The sequence below is a fragment of the Hemicordylus capensis genome, chromosome 5 (genome assembly GCF_027244095.1).
Source record: "Hemicordylus capensis ecotype Gifberg chromosome 5, rHemCap1.1.pri, whole genome shotgun sequence".
Classification (NCBI taxonomy): Eukaryota; Metazoa; Chordata; class Lepidosauria; order Squamata; family Cordylidae; genus Hemicordylus; species Hemicordylus capensis.
This window is the reverse complement of record NC_069661.1, coordinates 4,077,289-4,096,942: the sequence shown is the minus strand read 5'-3', so window position 1 is coordinate 4,096,942 and position 19,654 is coordinate 4,077,289. Positions and strand designations below refer to the sequence as shown.

Below are 19,654 nucleotides of genomic sequence, written 5' to 3'. Positions count from 1 at the left end.
GGGCCCAAATTGTGCAGCCCTGGTCAAGAAGCACCTCCGGTTTGGGGCTCATGGGAGTGGGACATGGGAAACGGCCTTATCCTGAGCCAAACCATGGGTCCAGCTAGCTCAGTATCATCTACTCTGGCTGACAGCAGCTCTCCAGGGTTTCAGGCAGGAGTCTTTCCCAGCCCTACCTGGAGATGCTGCCAGGGACCTCATCTGGGGCCTTCTGCATGTAGAGCAGATACACTGTCACTGAGCTTCAACCCCATAGGAGAGGTATTAATTCAACAGAGGCCTTTAGACATGATGGCTAAGTGAAACCTCCATGCTCAGAGGCAGTGTACCTTGGAATACCAGCTGCTGTGGGGCAACAGGAGGCAAAGGCTGTTACCTCTATGCCCTGTTGGTGGCATCCGGAAGATGGCCACTGCGGGAAAGCAGGATGCTGGACCAGATGGCCCCACCTTGGTCTGCTCCAGCAGGGCCCTTCTTACCTTCTTATGAGAATATAAACATCCTATTTAAGGCCTGGATCTGTTTCCTGCCCTGGCTCTTTCTGCTGCTTGTCAGCTCCATTTTCCTTGCCCTCACTGTCCTTGCCCTCACTTGCCCTCACTGCTGCTTGTCTGTGGAGAGCCACGTGGTTTTGTTCACAGGCATCAGTGAGGTCATCACAACCGGGGTAAGGTCGTTACGTCATTAACAAAATCACATGGGCCACTGCAGTCAGAATAAGGGGCAGAGGAGAGCAGGAGGCTGAGGGCAGCGAGGGCAAAGGAGGCAAAAATAATAGCTCCAAGAGAGAAGGTAGCAGACAACAGAACCAAAGGGAGCCAGCATGAATATGGCCAATCCAGTTTCCGTTTGTTTGTCGTTGGTCATGCATGCGGCTGCGCAGCAACCTAGACCAAACACCACAGAACTCCATCCCCTCCACAGGCTACGTGAGTGTGGACCGGCGCTGCAAATCCCTGGCATACCGTCCATCCTCGTTCCTAGTAACAGGGATTCCCAGAAGTTGTTGACTACAACTCCCATCACCCCCAGCTGCAATGGTCTTTGGCTGTGGAGGATGGGAGTTGTAGTCAACAACATCGGGGAATCCCTGTTAGAGGGGACACTGCTGTCCCTACGTGACGGCTCCAAAAAGTCTGCAGCAGACCCAGCCAGGGAGCAGGGCAGCTGGGACTTGTCGCGAGTTGCCAGGAGCTGTCAAGGGTGCCTTGGCCGGCCACAGCAGCATCAGAGGGAAAAGCACAGCAGAAATATTGCCCAGCCGTTGACTAGAGGTTAGAAGGGCAGCAGGAAGAGCAGAGCAGCAGGATGGCCTGGTGGTTAAGCATCAGGCTAGGGCCAGGGAGACCCACGCTGAAATCCCCACTCAGCCCTGAGACTCACTCGGTGACCCTGGGCAGGCCACACTCTCTTTAACCTTCCACACGGGGGGAAGATGATAAAACAGAGGAGAGGAGAACCAGGGATCTGAGCTCTTTACACGTGTGTAAGATATACATGTAAGAACAGGACATAAAATACAGATAATGGCACTAGGGAATTTTTAATTTCTAATATAACTGATTTGTTCTGTGTGTGTGTGTGTGTGTGTGTGTGTGTGTGTGTGTGTGTGTGTGCGCGCGCGCGAACGTCTGCACAGCATCCTATACTGCTGCACACACTGAAGGTTTGTTGCGGATCAGGTGCAGTCTCAATATTTTCAGCTAGCTGGGCTGGCTGATGGTGGCCAGGGATATTTCTAGGGACATTTCGGAATATGGTGTTTATAGCTGGTGCGTGCAGGCATTAAAGTACAGCCCGCTCTGCAGAGCTGGCTTCTGAGATATTAGTGGGCTATTTTGTGCAACTGCACTTGCTCACGTGTTTCCTCTTGCATCCTTGCCTCTTTCCCATGCCATCCCTCTGCTGCTTCTCTCACTATTGACATTTAGATTGTAAGCCCCTCAGGGCAGGGAGGCACCCTTTTTACATATGATACGCTAATTGTACATGATCATGTGTACAATTCATAATAGTCACATTCAGAATATCAGAATGGCCTGGCTGTTTGATCAGAACACAGTGACTCCGCCACATCCAGCAGCCTGCCTCCCACAGGGACCAACCAGATGCCTCCAGCAAGCCCATGAAGCACAAAGGCCATCACCCTAACCCTGTTGTATTTCAGAAGCACCCAACTTTCAGAGGTATACTGCCACTGTACATGGAGGCTCCGTTTAGATCTCATGGCTACTCGTAGTTGTACATTCCATCATAAGATTGTAAGAAAAGCTCTGATGGATAAGACCAAGGTGGATCCATCAAGTCCAGCATCCTGTCTCCAGAGATCACCCGGATGTCTTTGGGAAGCCCACAAGGATGGAATGATAGGAAGTAACAGCCCTCTAGTATAGTTTGAGCCCAGCATCTGTTATTTAGGGGTAGATTGCTTCTGAACACTGAGGCTTCATTGAATTAATGGCTAACTGTTGGTAAGATCTACCCTCCGTGAATTTGTCTAAGTTCCTTTTAAAACCATCCAGGCCATCACCATATCTTATGTCAGCAAAAGTCATGAGTGAAATTGTGCATTATGTGAAAAAGGACTTCCTTTCATCTGTCCTGAAGTTCCTGCCGGTCAATTTCACTTGATAATCCCAAATTCCAGGGATGTTCACTCTCTCTGCACCATGCAGACTTTGATAAGCTTTTATAAGCTTCAGTCACACCTTCTTTTAATTGCCTTTTTTCTAAACTTAGGGGGGGGAAACCAGAAAACAAACAAGTTAGCCTTTCTTTATAGGCAAGGTGCTCCAGCCCCTTGATAATCTAGTTCAGCAGCGACCAACCTGAGGCTCTCTGTTGTTGGATTACAGTTCCCATCACCCCCTGTCTCAAGGGCAGTGGATGCTGGGAGTTGTAGTCCAAAAACAGCTGGAGACCCTCAGATTGCCCATCCTGATCTGGGTCTTCTTTTCTGCAGCTTTTCCAACTCTCTAATTCTCTCTCTCTCTCTCTCTCTTGAAATGGATGGCCAGAACTGTGCACAATAGTCCAAATCCAGTCACGTTAACCACAGAAAGGACTGCTCGATAAATAACGAACCAGCTCTCTGCCACTGCCCAGGCAGGAGTCTGTCGGAGCTCACCTGCACATGATCTCGTGGGTCAGCAACACACGGCACATCTCTGGGTTCTTGTCTTGCCCTTCGTAGATGATGGCCTGAAGGCAGAGTGCAAATGAAGGAGACATTTAAGGGGAGAAGCCGCCTCAGCACCACAAGCCCTATCCATACATTATCCTGCACATGTGGGTGTGTGAAGGACTGTGTGCGCGCTTTCATTTAAAAAGTGATCCTGGGCACAGGGCCCCCCCAATACAGAGTTCAGATCGGGAAAGGCCGGCTGCAAATGCATTTAACATAATGTGCGCATTACTCTACGTGCATCTGGACATGTGTACACTGCACACAGATCGTAGTGTGTTGGACTTAATGTGCGAATCGGGTTTTAGAACTTTCTGGGAGAAGCCTAGGAGAGAACCCTTTCCCCCAACATGTTAGCATTCTATATGCAGGGTTTTTTATTGTGTGGAGGCACTTTCGGTCTCATGAACCCGCCCCCCCCGCCCGCCCCTGTAGCCTGAGGTGGTACAGTCCAGAGATAGTGAGGACTATGCTGAAGTGGCCTGGCCGGGTGAAATCCCAGAAGCTGAGGGATGATGGGGGCGGGGGGAGCCCTTCGCAGAGGCAGAGTAAAGGGAGATCTATGCAAACCTTTGCATAGCACATCACAGGCACAGGGCTCCCTTCCCACTGCAAGCGCAAAGTAGACAGCCCCATTCCAGTCCCTTGGAGAAGGGCTGCAATCCCCCGGTGTGCTCTTCAAGAGTGCCTGCCACTCCTTGGGTGCTAAATAGGTGTTAAGCAGCAGAGGACCCACACATAATGCTTCCCCTGTGCCCACAAGCAGCCACATGCCTCCCCACTTAAAGGTGTTGATTAATGATGTCAGAGCTTAAGGGAGCATCTTCTGATTCTCTGCAAGGCAAGTGCGGCTTCCACAGGAACATAGGAAGCCGGCTTATTCTGAGTCACACCCTTGGTCCATCTAGCTCAGTGATGTCTGCACTGGCTGGCAGCAGCTCTCCAAGGTTCTGGGCAAGTGTCTCTCCCAGTCCTACCTGGAGATGCTGCCAGAGAATGAACTGAGGACCTTCTGCATGCAGGCAGGCAGGTGTTCTTCCATTGAGCTTTGGCTCCATTCCCGACAGGGGATATCCTACAGTGCTCACACGTAGTAGGAATGTGCGAATCGATTCAGGTACAAATCGATTTGTACCCGGATCTAGCTGATTTGGGTAATTTGGAGACAGAACTAATCACCCCTGTGGTCCACTGGCTAGATTCAGGTCCAAATAGAATCATACCAGATTCTACTCGAATCGATTCAAGATTCGGATTCCTCCTATTAATTCCTCCAGATGCCCAGCTTTCATTTTTTTAAAAAGACTAAGCTCTAGCCCTTGTAGAAGTGGAGTTATGGAGCAAAATGTGTGGTCACTATTTTTCAAGTGTTTGGATTCTTTGGTGTATAATAATAATAATAATTATTATTATTATTACATTTATATCCCGCTCTTCCTCCAAGGAGCCCAGAGCGGTGTACTACATGCTTAAGTTTCTCCTCACAACAACCCTGGGAAGTAGGCTAGGCTGAGAGAGAAGTGACTGGCCCAGAGTGACCCAGCTAGTTTCATGGCTGAATGGGGATTTGAACTCGGGTCTCCCCGGTCCTAGTCCAGCACTCTAACCACTACATCACGCTGGCTCACTTTCCCTTGATAACTTTAATAACTTTCCCTCAATGAATCCCTATGAGGATCCATTACACACCTTCATTTCTTCTGCTCATTTTGATTATCTTTGGACAGTGCCTACTGTCAACTGCCATGTGCCAACTACACCCCCCTCCCACTCGCATGGCAGTGGGTATTACTCAGTTTATACTCTAGGAATTTTTTTCACGTGTTTAGCCTCTTTAGTGTGTAATAACCATTCCTCATAATGACTCCCTATGAGGATTCATTACACACCAAAGAGTCTGAACACCTCAAAAATTCCTAAAATATAACCTGAGTACCCAGTGGCTTGCGGGTTGGGGGGTAGTTGGCACATGGGATGCCACTAATGCCCCACCTGCAAAGCAGTGGGGTCAAAATGAACAGAAGAAATGAAGGTGTGAAGTGAAGACACCAAAGTAACCAAACACTTCAAAAATACCTTAAAAATAAACTGAGTACCCCAGTGTGTGTGTGTGTACGTGTAGTTGGCACATGGCAGTTGACAGCTGGCACCGTCCAATGACAGCCAAAATGAACAAAAGAAACGAAGGCATATAATGAATCCTCATAGGGATTTGTTATGAGGAAAGGTTATTAGACATCAAAGAATCTAAACACTTCAATATTCCTAAAAAATAAACTGAGTACCCCACTGCCTTCCAGGTGAGGGTATGTGTGTAGTTGGTACATGGCAGTTGACAGTTGGCACTGTCCAATGACAGCCAAAATGAACAAAAGAAATGAAGGTGTGCAATGAATTCTCATAGGGATTTGTTATGAGGAAATGTTATTATACATCAAAGAATCCAAACACTTGGAAAAATAGGGACTGCACATTTTGCTTCATAACTCCACTTCTACAAGGGCTAGAGCTTAGCTTTTCTTTTCTTTTTTAATGGAAGCCAGAGATTCATGTTAGGTTTAGGATAGGGAAATTTCGAATCCCCATTATTCCCTATGGCAGAAATATACAAAATCAGTAAAAACTATAAAAATATCATTAAAAAGCAACCAAGTGCCCCACTGCCTTAAAATTTCGGTGGTAGGTGGCACCCATGGGGAGCTACCCACCACCCAAATTTGGTGTCCCTAGGACTTTTATAAGTGGTCTGAATCAAGCCAAATCTGAATCAAATCAAATCCAAATCAAACCTGGGGTGATTCAGGGGGGCAGATTTGGACACAAAACAAATGAGGAGTGATTTGATTCGGGTACAAATCAAATTTTTAAAAATCGATTTGTGCACATCCCTAACATGCAGTTTCCCAACAAAATACAAACCAGGGCAGGCCCTGCTTAGCAAAGGGGACAATTCATACTTGCTGCCACAAGAGATTCTTCCCCGGGGCTTCATCATAGGAACTACTGAGTCAGACCCTTGCTCCATCTAGCTTGGTACTGTCCCCATGGACTGGCAGCAGAGCTCTCTCCAGAGCCTCAGGCAGAGAAGCGTCTTTCCCAGCCGGACCTGGAGATGCTGCCCGGGATGCTACCTGGGGCCTCTGAACGGAGCGATGCACCACACATTGGCTCCCGCTTGCACTGGCCTGGCCTGCCTCTGTTCCTGGGACAAGGAAGCGCTCCATCGGTGTCGTGGTGGTGGGGGGGGGTCTGTCTTTCTTTTTCTCTTCAGTTCTGCTCTCTCTAAATTCGTCATCAATTGAGTCCACATCCTGTCCCAGCCAAGGAGGGGAGGGCTATGTGGAGCTTCCTCCCAGCTGAAGTAAGCTTCCCATTTCACAGATGGAACTAGTTGAGTCCTCACTGAGATCTGAACCAAAGCAGTCCAGCTGGGGCAGTCTGGAATGTCTGGGGCGGGGGGGGGGGAAGCGGGGAAGCAGCTCTGCTTTGCTTGCCCCAATGCAGTGCAATAATTACAGGCCTTCTCTATCCTCCCTAACAAATAGTAAGCGACTCAAGAGATTCCAGGTAATTTGGACAAACACAGTGTGTGTGTGGGGGGGGACCCCCACAGTCACTTAGATCTTGGGCCTGCTTCCAATCCCAAGAGTTCATAACAACGCCTGCCCAATGTGCTAAGTTCCACCCCCTCACGCACACACACTTTCTAGTGCATTCCCAGCGAGACAAAAGATTTCCCCAAGGGAGAATCCTAATCCTTCCAGGCCAGGGTTTCCCGGCTGCAACCGGGAGAATCCATTCCTAACTTTTTCCCTTTCACATACTGTGCAGCAGGAGAGGCTACAACTTGAGCAGGTTGCCTGCCCAACCTCTTCCCCCACTAGCTTTGCAACAAAATTAAAGCCCTGCTTGCTTCAGCAGACAGTGATGGGGGGAGGAAGGTGGTCAATGGGACCCCGGAAGGAGTGGGGTACGGGGCACAGACTCCGAAGCACCCTGCTCCCCCTCTCCAAATTGGGACTGCTAAAAGCAGGGCAAATGAGAAAAAGCTTTTGCAGGGCTTTTACACACAGCAGGTATTAACCACAAGGTTTGCGGGGAGGCTTTACAGCAAACTGGAAGTTGTCCCCCAAAACCGACACAAATAATGGATTTTTTTTACCCCGGATATAAATCGGGTTACACTCCAATGCACAGTGAAAAACCCAAATTGTGTGTGAAGTGCTCCCCGATAACTCGCAGGGACTTCGGGGTAAATCTAGCCGATATGTGAACGCATCCCCTCCATTCTCGAAGAGATGCTTCTGGGCTTCAAAAGCCCCATGTGCTGCTGCTGTCTGCCTTGTGTTTCTTTTTAGATTGTGAGCCCTTTGGGGACAGGCAGCCATCCTTATTGATTTATTATTTCTCTATGTAAACCGCTTTGGAAACTTTTGTTGAAAAGCGGTATATAAATATTGGTGGTGGTGGTGTGAAAAGCTTCCAGACACCTAGTCTCCCCTGTCTTTATTAGCCACAGCGACTTCACACCACTCCTTCCATGATCCAGGCTGGCCCAAAGAAACAACTGCAACACACATCACGAGCGCAACATGCAGGTGTGGCATGTTCTGCTTCAAGATGCAGCGGTGGCCGCTGGCTCAGATGCCTTTAAAAAAGGAGATGAGGCCAACTCATGGAGGCTGAGCCTCTCGGTGGCTATAGAACGGGAGGACTAAATGGCACCTGCACACTTGGAGCAGCGCACCTCCAAATGCCAGGAGCTGGGGGGGGGCAATGACAAGGGAAGGCTGCTGCCCCCAAAGGTTGCTTGTGGGCTTCCCAGAGGCATCTGTTGGGCCACTGAAGGAAGCGGCATGCTGGCCGAGAGGGAATCACCACAGCTGGGTCCAGCAGGCCTCTTCTTCTCATTTTCTTTAGTGCAGATCAAGACATAAAGCTGAATCAGACCCTCGGCCCGCCTAGGCTACCTCCCGCCTCAGAGGCAGGATGCAGGGGAGCCACAACAGGAGAGGGGGCCGGCCCTCAGCTCTGGCCTGTGGGCTTCTCAGAGGCATCTGGTGGGCCACTGTGGGGAACAGGATGCTGGACTAGATGGGCTTCCCATCCAGCAGGGCTGCTCTTACACAATTGTCGACACTGACTGACTGGCAATGCTCCCCAAGGTTATGACAGACTGGGGCCTCTCTCCCAGACTTGCCGGGAAATGCTTCTAGGGGTCGAAGCTGGGGCCTTCTGCACGCAAAGCAGGAGCTCTGCTACTGAGCTAACCCAACCCTGGACGCAGCCTCTGATCCGCAGAACGATGGCAAAATCCCACCTGCTGATTAGGCAGCGCATGAAGAAATGCTCCCTTTGTCTGCCATGGAAATAGAGACAAACATGCAGGCTCAGGCTAGACATTAGCAGGAATTTCCTAACGGTGAGAGCTCTGGGGCAGTGGAACAGTCTGCCTCGTGCCGTGGCGGGCTCTCCTTTGCTGGAGGTTTGCAAAGAGAGGCTGGGCCGTGGATTCCTGCACTGGGCAGGGGGTGGAGCAGAAGACCTCTCAGGTCCCTTCTAGCTCTTAACATTCTCTTATTCTCTATCCCCACACTGTGTGTGTGTGTGTGTGTGTGTGTGTGTGTGTGCGCACGCGCACATGCACCCAGACGCACATGCTGTCCCTTCCCAGCGCAGCCAACTCTGAAGAGACTGGGCTGTGCCCCACTCCAGCACTGGGCGCTGTTACCTGCTTGGACATGGAGTCGATCAGCCGCACGTAGAGGTCCTGTTCTGTCCGCAGTCCTGCAAGGAAGCAAGGCGAGAGGATAGTGCTGGGGCTCTGGGGCCAGGAGAGGAGAGGAGGCGGAGGCGGCAACCATGGGCAGGAGACGCGGCCACAAGGGATGCCCTGAGCTCCACTGGACCCCCACCAGCAGCTGGCATTTCCCTCCCCTAGCGATGGAGATGGGGGACATGCTGGGGAGCTCTGGGCAGAGCCGCACGAGAAAGCTGCGCTGGTTTGGGGGAGGGGTTGACCATCGGGGGGGTCTGCCACTGAGTCGGGCTGTGGGGAGTTTCCCAGTCCCTCAGCAACACCCCCAGGGCTCTTATCTTTCCCGCGGATGTAGGAGTTCAGGCATTGACCTGGCGTGGAACTCTATGACCCCAGGATGCCGTTGAGCCTGGAAATGGGCCATGGCGGCGGGTGGGGGGGAGCCATTTGAAGGAGGCTTCGCTTCCCATCCTGGACACATCGATGCCTTCTCTTCCACCGTCACCCCACGGGGCTTCAAAACCACCTGCCAGAGCAGATGCGACTGCGTGTGTCGCTCGCGCGCACGTTGGGTGTGCGTGCATGGCATGCGGGCACGCCTGAGTGACGCGCGCAGTCGCAGCTGCTACTTCTGGGTAACGTTGGGGCGGGGCGGCAGAGAGATATGCTGCCACCCCGACGGGCTTTTACCGAGACGTGTGCCGGCAGGGGAAATGCGGCCAGGCGGGGGTGCATCCTCCCGTGCCCTTAAAGTCACCCCCCACCGGCCGTCGGCGGCAGGGCGGTCGAACCCTCGAGCCGGGCAATGTCCGAACCTGTTCGTGTAGATCCCTAACCCCCCCTCCCACATGCTCAGCAGTGGCTCACCGTTACTGTACAGCAGCTGCAACCGGTAGTGGATGCCGTTGTTGGTTTTCTCTCCGTTCTGCTCCTGGAAGAAGGAGGAGGAGGAGGAGGAGAAGAAGAAGCATGAGAACCTTCATCCTTGGAGCCCGTGCTTCCTCCCAGTCCCAAGGCAATGCCTTCCATGAAGGGCAACCGGACAGCGAGCTTTCTGACCCCGTCCAAAGCACTTCGCACACACCACCAGGGCTGCTCTCAGGGTGACGATGATTAGGGTCCACCAGCTGGGTGGGGCTCTTTTCCCGCCTACCTGGTGACAAAGCTGGGAGTGGCCACCGGGCAGGGCCTGCTCACCCTAGCCAGCTGGGGCTGCTGCCTCCGACCTTGACCAAGCCCCGGGAGCACACCGGACTCCTGAACGAGGGCCAGAGGCTTCTCCTGCCCTGGTTTCAATCATGAGGACAGCTCAGCTCAATGAGTGGATCCTTACGACAGCCCTGTAAGGTAGGCCGGCCTGACTATTGGCCCCATAATGCCAAGAGGGGATTGGTAGAGCGTAGCTGGCCAAAGGCCACCCACAGGGTTTGTGTGCAAAGGGTGGGGTTCAAGCTGGGATCTCCTGATTCGCAGCTGAGCCTCTTAACCACTGCCCAAGTATAGCTTGTCATGGCAGCGGTTCCAAAAGCTGCACCTGCTGAAGCCCCCTCCAACCACTGATCCCCCCACACCGATTTGCACTTGCTTGCCCCTGCCCCCCAGGCAGAAATCTTGGCCCAGCATGCCAGGATACCCACGCTGAGGGCCTTCTTTCCCAACGAAGCAGTTGTTTATTCTACTGATAGGGCACATGTCCCTTTAAACAGTGTACGGCAGGCAACAGTTCAGCAGGTGCAGCTTTCAACATTCATGGAGAAGACTGTCCCTGGCTATTAGCTGTGCTGGTTATGTATGGAGCCTCCATGTTCAGAGGCAATATGCCTCTGAATATCAGTTGCTGGTGGAGACTACAGCAGGGGAGGGGGTATGTGCCCAGTGGGTGGGATTCACAGAGGCATCTGGCTGGTCACTGGGGGAAGTTGCTCTTGGTCCAGCTAGCTCAGGGCTGCACAACATCAGCCCTCCCGCTGCTGTTGGACTACAACTCCCATCATCCCTCACTACTGGCCACTGCAGCTGGGGGTGATGGGAGTTGTAGTCCAGCAACAGCTGGAGGGCCGAAGTTGTGCAGCCCTGGTCCAGCTCAATCTTGTCTACATCAGGGGTCCCCAACCTGCAGTCCTCCAGATGTTGCTGAACGATTTGTGGCTGGGGTGATGGGAGCTGCAGCAACATCTGGAATACCACCGGTTGGAGAGCCCTGGTCTACCCTGACAGGCAGTGGCCCTCCAGGTTTTCTCCAGGGTGTTTCCCGGCCCTCTCTACAGATGCTGCCAGAGGTTACAGCATTATCTCACCTGGCAACGACTTTCCAATGACTTATTTTAATTTTGTTTGTGTGTTTGTTAGATCTATATGCGGCCTTTCATTAAAACAATCTCAAGGCGGTTCACAGAGTCCCTGGACTTTCCAGAGATTTCTTCATCGTGAAACCCCAAATCCCTTTTCACTGGAAATTCTATGTGATCTTTGCTTCTTTTAAAAACCTCTCTCACCCTTCAGCCCAGGACAGGCCCTCGGCGATGTGACGACTCGCAGTAATAAAAGCTTAAATGCAAGATGCAAATCTAAAAAGAGATCCACCCCTGAAGAGGGCGGTTGGGGCCGCTCTTGTTCCCCCGCTCAGAGGGTGATGGGGATCCAGGATGGGGTGTGGGGGTTGTCTATGGCTCCACACTGCCTTCCAGGGGAGTGTGTGTGTGTGTGCTGTGAGAGTCTTCCAAGTGGCACAAAGTTAGCAGAGACAAGACTCCCTTGCGGGAAGGTCAGGTCCTGGCAGCCACACATTTGGGCTGGCTACAAAGGTCGCCTTAAGTGGCGCAGCGGGGAAATGCTTGACTAACAAGCAGAAGGTTGCCAGTTCGAATCCCCGCTGGTACTCTATCGGGCAGCAGCAATATAGGAAGATGCTGAAAGGCATCATCTCACACTGTGCGGGAGGAGGCAATGGCAAACCCCTCCTGTATTCTACCAAAGAAAACCTGTGGGCACCAGGAGTCGAAATCGACTGGACAGCACACTTTACCTTTGCAAAGGTGGGCCCTTGCCTCCACTTCGCTCCCCTCTTTCAACCTCTCTCGCCTGCCACAGAACTGCCTCCTCGGACCCAGACACCTAATGCCACTTACCTGGCCACTGGACACGCCCACATGGGCAGGGGACAGACCCACATCATCCAGCCAGCCCAGCTGTTCACCCCCAGCCCCCTTCTGGGATTGCCCCGGCTTCTAAGAAGGATGTGGTGCAGTGGTCAGCATTTGGACGAGGGCTTGGGAGAGCCAGGTTCCAATCCAGGCTCAGCCATGGAACTCTCTGGGCAACTTTGGGCCAGTTTTCATCTCTGACCTACCTCACAAGGTGGTTGTGAGCATAAGGTCAGAGGGGAGCCACACAAGCTGCCTTGAGCACCTTGGAGGGATAATATGTCTCCATTTCTCTGAAGACCAGCCTTATTGGGAATGCTATGAGCAGAGACTGAACGAGGCTTGAAGTCGCCACCTTTTTGACTTGGCATGGCTGCTATGCCTTTAAGAGTTCCGAGTGGGCAGAAGCAACCACAGCAGCTCAACAGGCCTCCCAAGGAACAGATGCTGGGAGGAAACAATGTGGGCATGACCACTGCCTCCATGCCATCCAGCAAGGCAATACTTCTGTTCACAGAAGTTCAACTGGTGCAGCTTTTTCCCAGCAAGGAGAGAAAGTATGGTGGATGCTTCACTGGTTGAACTTCCATTTCCCATGCAGCAGTTAAAGGTACAAGAGCCATCTTTAAAAAAAAAAATGTAGACTGCCCTGAGATGGTGTTTGCCTTTGGGGTTGAATGCCTCAGCTCGGATTCCTGGGGCTGTTGGAATGAAGGGTGGGAGGAAGAATAGCACCATGCAACTGGCCCCTTACTCTGTCCTTCTCCACGAAGTCGATGAAGGAGGTCCTCTCAATCTCCACCGGCTGCCCGTGCCGGTCGTACATGGCCAGCACGAAGTGGAAGAAGTTGGACTTCCTGAGGTTGGAGGGAGGCTGCTTCTCAAAGTGGGCCCGAGCCAGTCCAACGCCACTGAGGGGGAAAGGAAACGACAAGCGGTCTTTAGCGGGGTGGGCAGCAAGCTGTGCCTTTGATGGGGAGCTGGTCTGGGGCAAGAATAACCCCCAGAACTTCATGAGCCACATGCAAGCCAGGACAAAGAGGAACACAGGGACATAGGAAGCTGCCTTCTACCGAGTCAGACCCTTGGTCCATCTAGCTCAGTATTGTCTTCACAGACTAGCAGCAGCTTCTCCAAGGTTGCAGGCAGGAGTCTCTCTCAGCCCTATCTTTGGAGATGCTGCCAGGGAGGGAACTTGGAACCTTCTGCTTTTTCCAGAGCAGCTCCATCCCCTGAGGGGAATCTCTTCCAGTGCTCACCCTTCTAGTCTCCCATTCAAATGCAACCAGGGTGGACCCTGCTTAGCTAAGGGGACAAGTCACGCTTGCTACCACAAGACCAGCTCTCCTCTCATGAGGAGGAGGAGACGCCGTATGCCCAGGCTCTGCTGAGACTGGATGTCGACTGTAACCAAAGAACTACATCCTCACTCCACCACAGTGTTTGTTGAGTCAGTTGCTTCCTTTCAGCCTAGCCTACCTCGCAGAGTTGCTGTGAGAACAAACTATGCATACTGTCCTCAGCTCCTTGGAGGGAGCATGAGGTAGATCTGTTAATAATAATACATACTTACATAATAAATAATACCACCACATACTCTAAAATAGGGATTCCCAACCTTGGGTCCCCAGATATTGTTGGACTACAACTCCCATCATCCTCAGCTACTGTGGCTGGGGAGGATGGGAATTGTTATCCAACAATATCCTGGAACCCAAGCTTGGGAACCCATCCCCTAAAACAACAACTTCATGGCACCAGTTGATAGGACACAACATTCAGTCAATTTAATCCATGATCTCTATCAGGCCTGCACAACTTCAGCCCTCTGGCTGTTGTCAGACTATTACAGCTACTATCATCCCCCACCACAGTGGCCAATAGTCAGGGATGATGGAAGTTGTAGTCCAACAACAGCTGGAGGGCCATAGTTGTGCAGCCCTGATCAATATTAATGGCAACAGGGTGCATCACATCAGACAAAAAATATGGTACCTCCTGGTAGGCAGAAAAAAGCAGGGAGGTTCCACAAGCTGCCTTGAATGCCAACAAGACTGAGCACCACTGTAAAGAAGGAAGGGGCCCATTTCATAGTATTGGAACCAGAACTGAATGCAACCACCCAAAGATATGCCCCCCCTTTAAGGACAGGAGGTGGAGCAGGCTACAATTATTGGGGATATCGAGGGAGCAGGAGTCGATCAAGAATCCAAAAAGAGAAAACATCCAGTAGAGCTTCTCTTGCTTTTATAGGCTTCCTAAACGTCAGAGTGCCAGGGTTCCAGTGGCTAAAGGGTTTCAAAACTATGGGGCTGTGACTCATTTTCCGAGCACACTAATGTGTGTTTTTTGGTTGCTGAACAGAAATTGTGTGTTTCTGTTTATCATTTGTCTCCATCACAGTTTTTAGAAAGCATGTCAAATAAATTGTGGCTTTTTACCCAGGCTTTTATATTATTGTCTCCACTGCTGCTTCTTGTATTTTGTACTTTTTTTCCTATGCTTGTGTTTTAATTTTTTAAATCAGATTAGTTTTTATATTTTTTAGCTCAATATTTTAATGTGCCTTTTTAATAATCTTGTTTTTAAATTTTATTGTGAGCCGCCTTGGGATTTTCTTAATGAAAGGCAGGGGTATAAATTTAACAATAAATAAATAAATAAAATTTTTGAAAATGTGTCATTTGGGGGTGGATCGTGCCCACTCAGATCACAGCAGGATCCTCAGTGCCTGCCCAGAGAATGATCTGAGAGCGCCCTACCAAATGCTACTGCGGATGTGAAGGGCGTGCTGCTCGAGGATAGGAGCCACACACTGAGATGCCAGGGAGGGAACCTGGGACCTTTTGCATGCAAGCATGCAGATGCTCTTTCCAGAGCGACCCCACCCCCCCCCTACGGGGACTATCTTACAATGCTCACACATGTAGAACAAGAGTGGCACATAAAGAAAATAAACAAACAGAAACAAATGATCAAATAAATAAAGCTCTATGCCTTGGGGCAATTCTAGGAGCTGTGATTCTGCCTGTGCCTGTGTATGCAGAAGGGGTACTGCCAAGAACCTTTGAGTTTGGAGAGATACCAGAAACCGTCTTCCTATCAAGCACCCTAAAAACTGAGGAATGCTTTACAAGTCACACATGGCCATATATTATTATGTGTTCAAAGTATATGTTATATCTGTTTAGGAAAGATATGGCATATCTTCACTAAATGCCTGCCTGGAGGCAGTAATGGGCTGGATGAGGGACAACATACTGAATCCAAATAAGATGGAGATACTGATTGTGGGAGGCCAGGACCTGAGTGATGGTTTAGATCTGTCTGTTCTGGCTGGGTTACACTCCCACTGAAAGATCAAGTACGTAGATTGGGTGTGCTCCTGGACCCAAAGCTTTCCCTGGTCTCTCAGGTTGAGGCAGTGGCCAGGAGCGCTTTTTATCAGCTTGGGCTGATATGTCAGCTATGTCCATTTCTAGAGGCGAATGACCTTAAAACAGTGGTACACATGCTGGTAACCTCCAGGCTTGACTACTGTAATGCGCTCAACGTGGGGCTGCCTTTGTACGTAGTCTGGAAACTACAACTGGTACAGAATGCGGCAGCCAGATTAGTCTCTGGGACAACGCAAAGGGACCACATAACACCGGTTCTAAAAGAACTGCACTGGCTGCCAATATGTTTCTGGGTGAAATACAAAGTGCTGGTTCTTACCTATAAAGCCCTTAACGGCTTAGGTCCAGGCTACTTAAGACAGTGCCTCCTTTGTCATGAACCCTCCCACCTGTTACGATCTTCTGGAGAGGTACGATTTCGGATGCTACCAGCTCCTCTGGTGGCAACCCGTGACCAGGCTTTCTCTGTGGCTGCTCCAGGGCTTTGGAACATGCTCCCTGCTGAAATAAGAGCATCTCTTTCTCTGTTTGTTTTCAGAAAGACCCTCAAGACTCTCCTGTTTTCACAGGCTTTTAATTAGAATTATTTTTTAATAATTTTAAAAACTTGTTTTAATAACTATTTTATTCAATTGTTTTTATTGTGTCATGTATTTTAAAATGTGACTTTTAAATATTTTAAATTTTGTACAATGCCTAGAGATGTACATATCCGGCGGTATAGAAATATGATCGGTAGATAGGTAGGTAGACAAATAGATAATATGTCTAAGTGGGTGCAGGCAGGGGGAGGGGCACTCATTGCTAATGCCAAGCTGAAGGCTTTGCAAGAACCCGGCACTGGCTGAAGAGTCACTCTCCAGCCCGTCCAAGTAAGCAGATCCTCATCGCACAACTCACTGTACTGGTCATCCAGTGAAACAGACAAGCAGCAAACTTAGGACAGCCCAAAGGAAGACCCTCAGACCAGACATGAAGGGGAACTTCTGTGATTGGAACTCCCAATATCCTTCCAGTTTGGTCCCAGTTGGAAGGACCGAGGAGTCACCAATTATTTGTCATAGTCAAACCCACCTCACTTGCGTGCTACTTTTCTGTCTGCAGCTACACTCTTGCATCTGATGGACGCTGATGCTAGCAAAAACAAGTTAGTCCAGGGATTCCCAAACTTTCCAGATGTGTTGGACTACAACTGCCATCATCCCCAGACACAATGACCAAAGGCTGAGGCTGAAGGGAGTTGTAGTACAATGACAGGTTGATGGGAAATATTGTCCAAAGACTAACCCAGGGGTTCTCAATGTTGGGTCCATCTGGGGACCCAACGCTGAGAAGCCATGTGGGTTTGTCTTCAGGGTTGCACAAGTACCTTGGCTATTTTTGCTGCAACAGATTAACATGGCCGCCGCCCCCCTGCAAGTAAGCAGGGGCATGGGGCAGGGCAGCATTTTGTGCCTTGCCTCGGGCACCGCCACACCTTTTGCCAGCCCCGGGGGCTCCGATTCAAATCCCACTCCCCACAGCTTTTTCTAAGATAGGCTAGGGTGGCCGACCCGAGGGCCTCCAGTTGCTGTTGGACTACAACTCCCATTATCTCCAGCTGGAGTGAACTGCAGTTGGGGACAGTGTTCCCTCTAAGAGGGATTCCCAGATGTTGTTCACTACAACTCCCAGCATCCCCAGCTGCAATGGCCTTTGGCTGGGGATTATGGGAGTTGTAGTCAACAATGCTGGGAATCCCTCTTAGAGAGAACACTGGTTGGGGAAGATGGGACCTGAGTCCAGCAACAACTGCAGAACCTCAGGCTGGCCACCCCTGAGACAGACAAAACACCAAGGCTCTAGCCTACAACATCAAATCTGGCCCTCAATGCACAGCCGGCTGAAAGAGATACGAGACCATGGCTACCAAGACACCCCCACCCTGCCAATGTTTCGCTTAACGAACCCCGCATTTTAAAATCTAAATGAACCACATCCATCCCACCTAGGCTGATCCAAACAGCACTGCAAAGGCAATGGAGGGCTCAGTGTTAAGCATTACACAGATTAATAGGAAATAATGCCACGGGTTACAGTAAGGGGCCTTACTCTTTATTTTGTTCTCTTGCTTTGTGGGCGCGATCCAGTCAAAGTTAAGCAGTTCTAAGTCCCATTTATTTCAGTGGGAAAGACTTAAGTATGTGCCCAACTCTCCCACTGAAATCAACAGGACTAAGAAGAGCTTCGCTTTGACAGGATCGTTCCCTGCGTTATTATTTTAAACCATTTTGTAATCATTATTACAAAGAGAAATGAATAAAAATAGCAATTAAAAGGAAACATGCCAAGAGTGTGCGTTCCAGTGTGCACCGGCAACCCGCATGCACAGGCTGTGCCTCTTCAACTCATCCGGCCTTGAATTCCACACTTGCAGGACAACCATCCCTGATGCCTGGAATACAAACTGCCTGGCATAAATGTGGCTCAGGCAAGGAGATCAGCTGTCTGCTGGACCACTTTTCAAGTCAACAGTTGTGGGGCGTTGGGACAGCTAGTCTGGAAGTCTCTATGGTGTCTGGAGAAAGTCATCATAATCTGACACTCACCAAGAGGACAAGAGAGAGAGAGAGAGAGAGAGAGAGAGAGAGAGAGAGAGAGAGAGAGAGAGAGAGAGAGAGAGATCTCCATCTCTAGTTACCACCGGCACATCTGGTGGTGACTCAGAGGCGGGCCTTCTCTGTAGCTGCTCCTGGGCTGTGGAATGCACTCCTGGCAGAAATCCGTAATCTGAATTCATTACTGTCTTTCAGGAGAGCCCTTAAGACCTATCTGTTTGGCCTGGCCTTCCAGGGTTTTTAAATTGTTGTAAATGGTTTTTAATCTGCTGTAACCTGGTTTTCCAGGGTTTTTAAACTGTGTTGGATGTTTTAATTGTTAATTGTTTAGTGGCGTTTTATAGTCTCTGTTTTTAACGGTTAATCGATTTTAATTGTTTTGTTTTAATGTAAACCGCCCTGAGCCATTTTTGGAAGGGTGGTATAGAAATCGAATAAATAAATAATAAATGATAGATAGATAGATAGATAGATAGATAGATAGATAGATAGATAGATAGATAGAGGAAAGCTGTTACCATCAGGCTGTTTATAAATTCTGCTTTTACTCACTGTTGACTAGTCCTGCCACCAACATCCCCTCCAGAGAGGGGAACATTTTCTTGAGCACTCCCCCTTGCGGGGATGGGCTTTCCCAGGAGGTGAGCCGTCTTCTGCCTTCCAGCTTGGCACTAATTAAGAGGGATGCAACCTCCCACAACAGAAACTATACTGATTCCACTTCCTCTTTCCGCCCTCTCAAAAAACCAATTGAATCAGTGCAACTTCCCTGAGCCATTTGGCCCACTGACCAAGTCTCTGACCAGTTAGGATTGCTTCTCCCACTAGCCAACCTCAACGCAATGGCCTTTCCTTCAAGCTGCTTTGGATTCAGAAAACTGGTGGTGTGTGGATGTTGAGACAAGCGCCAACACTTGTGGACTGCAAGAATGGGATTGCATTGGTTTCACTGTCTGAATACTTATGCCACCCTGGCAGCCCTGTGTGGAAGGGAGGCATCTGAATTTTCTGAATAAATGCATCGGTGGTCAGATGCAGCAAAGCTATTCTTCTGCTTTTATGGAGTGGCAGGAGCTGGCATGTCTAGGTACAGGTCTAGGAAGCAAAGGGGACAAGTCCTGCTTGCTGCCACAAGACCAGTTCTCCTCCCAGGTCTCTTCACACTGCACAAGTAACTTTAGGCATTTTAAGAATTGCCCTGGTGGATCAGACTAAAGTCCATCTGCTCCAGCATTCTGCTTCCAACCGTGATAACATGGGAACCCAAAATCATATTTAGTCTCTGCACATGCACTGAAGGAGGGCAGTAGTAACAGTAATTCCAAGTGATGCATGCAGAAGAACACAAAGGAGAAGATGAGGAAGAGGAAGATTCTCTGTGCAAAGAGACCCGGTGGCACATTTCACCCTTGAACTAAACGGACTCCAGCCCTGATCGACTTTTCTAAAGACAGATGAACATAACAGTTTATAGCAGATCTCCCTAGGTTTTGGCCTTCCTCCACAAAACCCTGGAAACTGTCATCTGGTATAGTTGTACAGGATTTTATTTTAGAGATCCCTAACCTCCTCAC

At 50.1% G+C, this 19,654-nt stretch overlaps 1 protein-coding gene across 3 annotated transcripts in view; it reads right to left on the bottom strand.

The window, feature by feature from the left end:
• Window positions 1-19,654, bottom strand: part of LOC128327929 (transcription factor COE1-like) — a 123,349-nt gene that overhangs the window by 73,176 nt on the left and 30,519 nt on the right. For all 3 annotated transcript variants that reach the window (XM_053257307.1, XM_053257305.1, XM_053257306.1), the window contains exons 3-6: window positions 12,840-12,996; window positions 9,810-9,873; window positions 8,916-8,971; window positions 3,128-3,201 (exon numbers count right to left, since the gene is read on the bottom strand). In XM_053257307.1, the coding sequence (XP_053113282.1) occupies window positions 3,128-3,201; window positions 8,916-8,971; window positions 9,810-9,873; window positions 12,840-12,996 (351 nt within the window). The remainder of the gene's footprint in view (window positions 1-3,127; window positions 3,202-8,915; window positions 8,972-9,809; window positions 9,874-12,839; window positions 12,997-19,654) is intronic.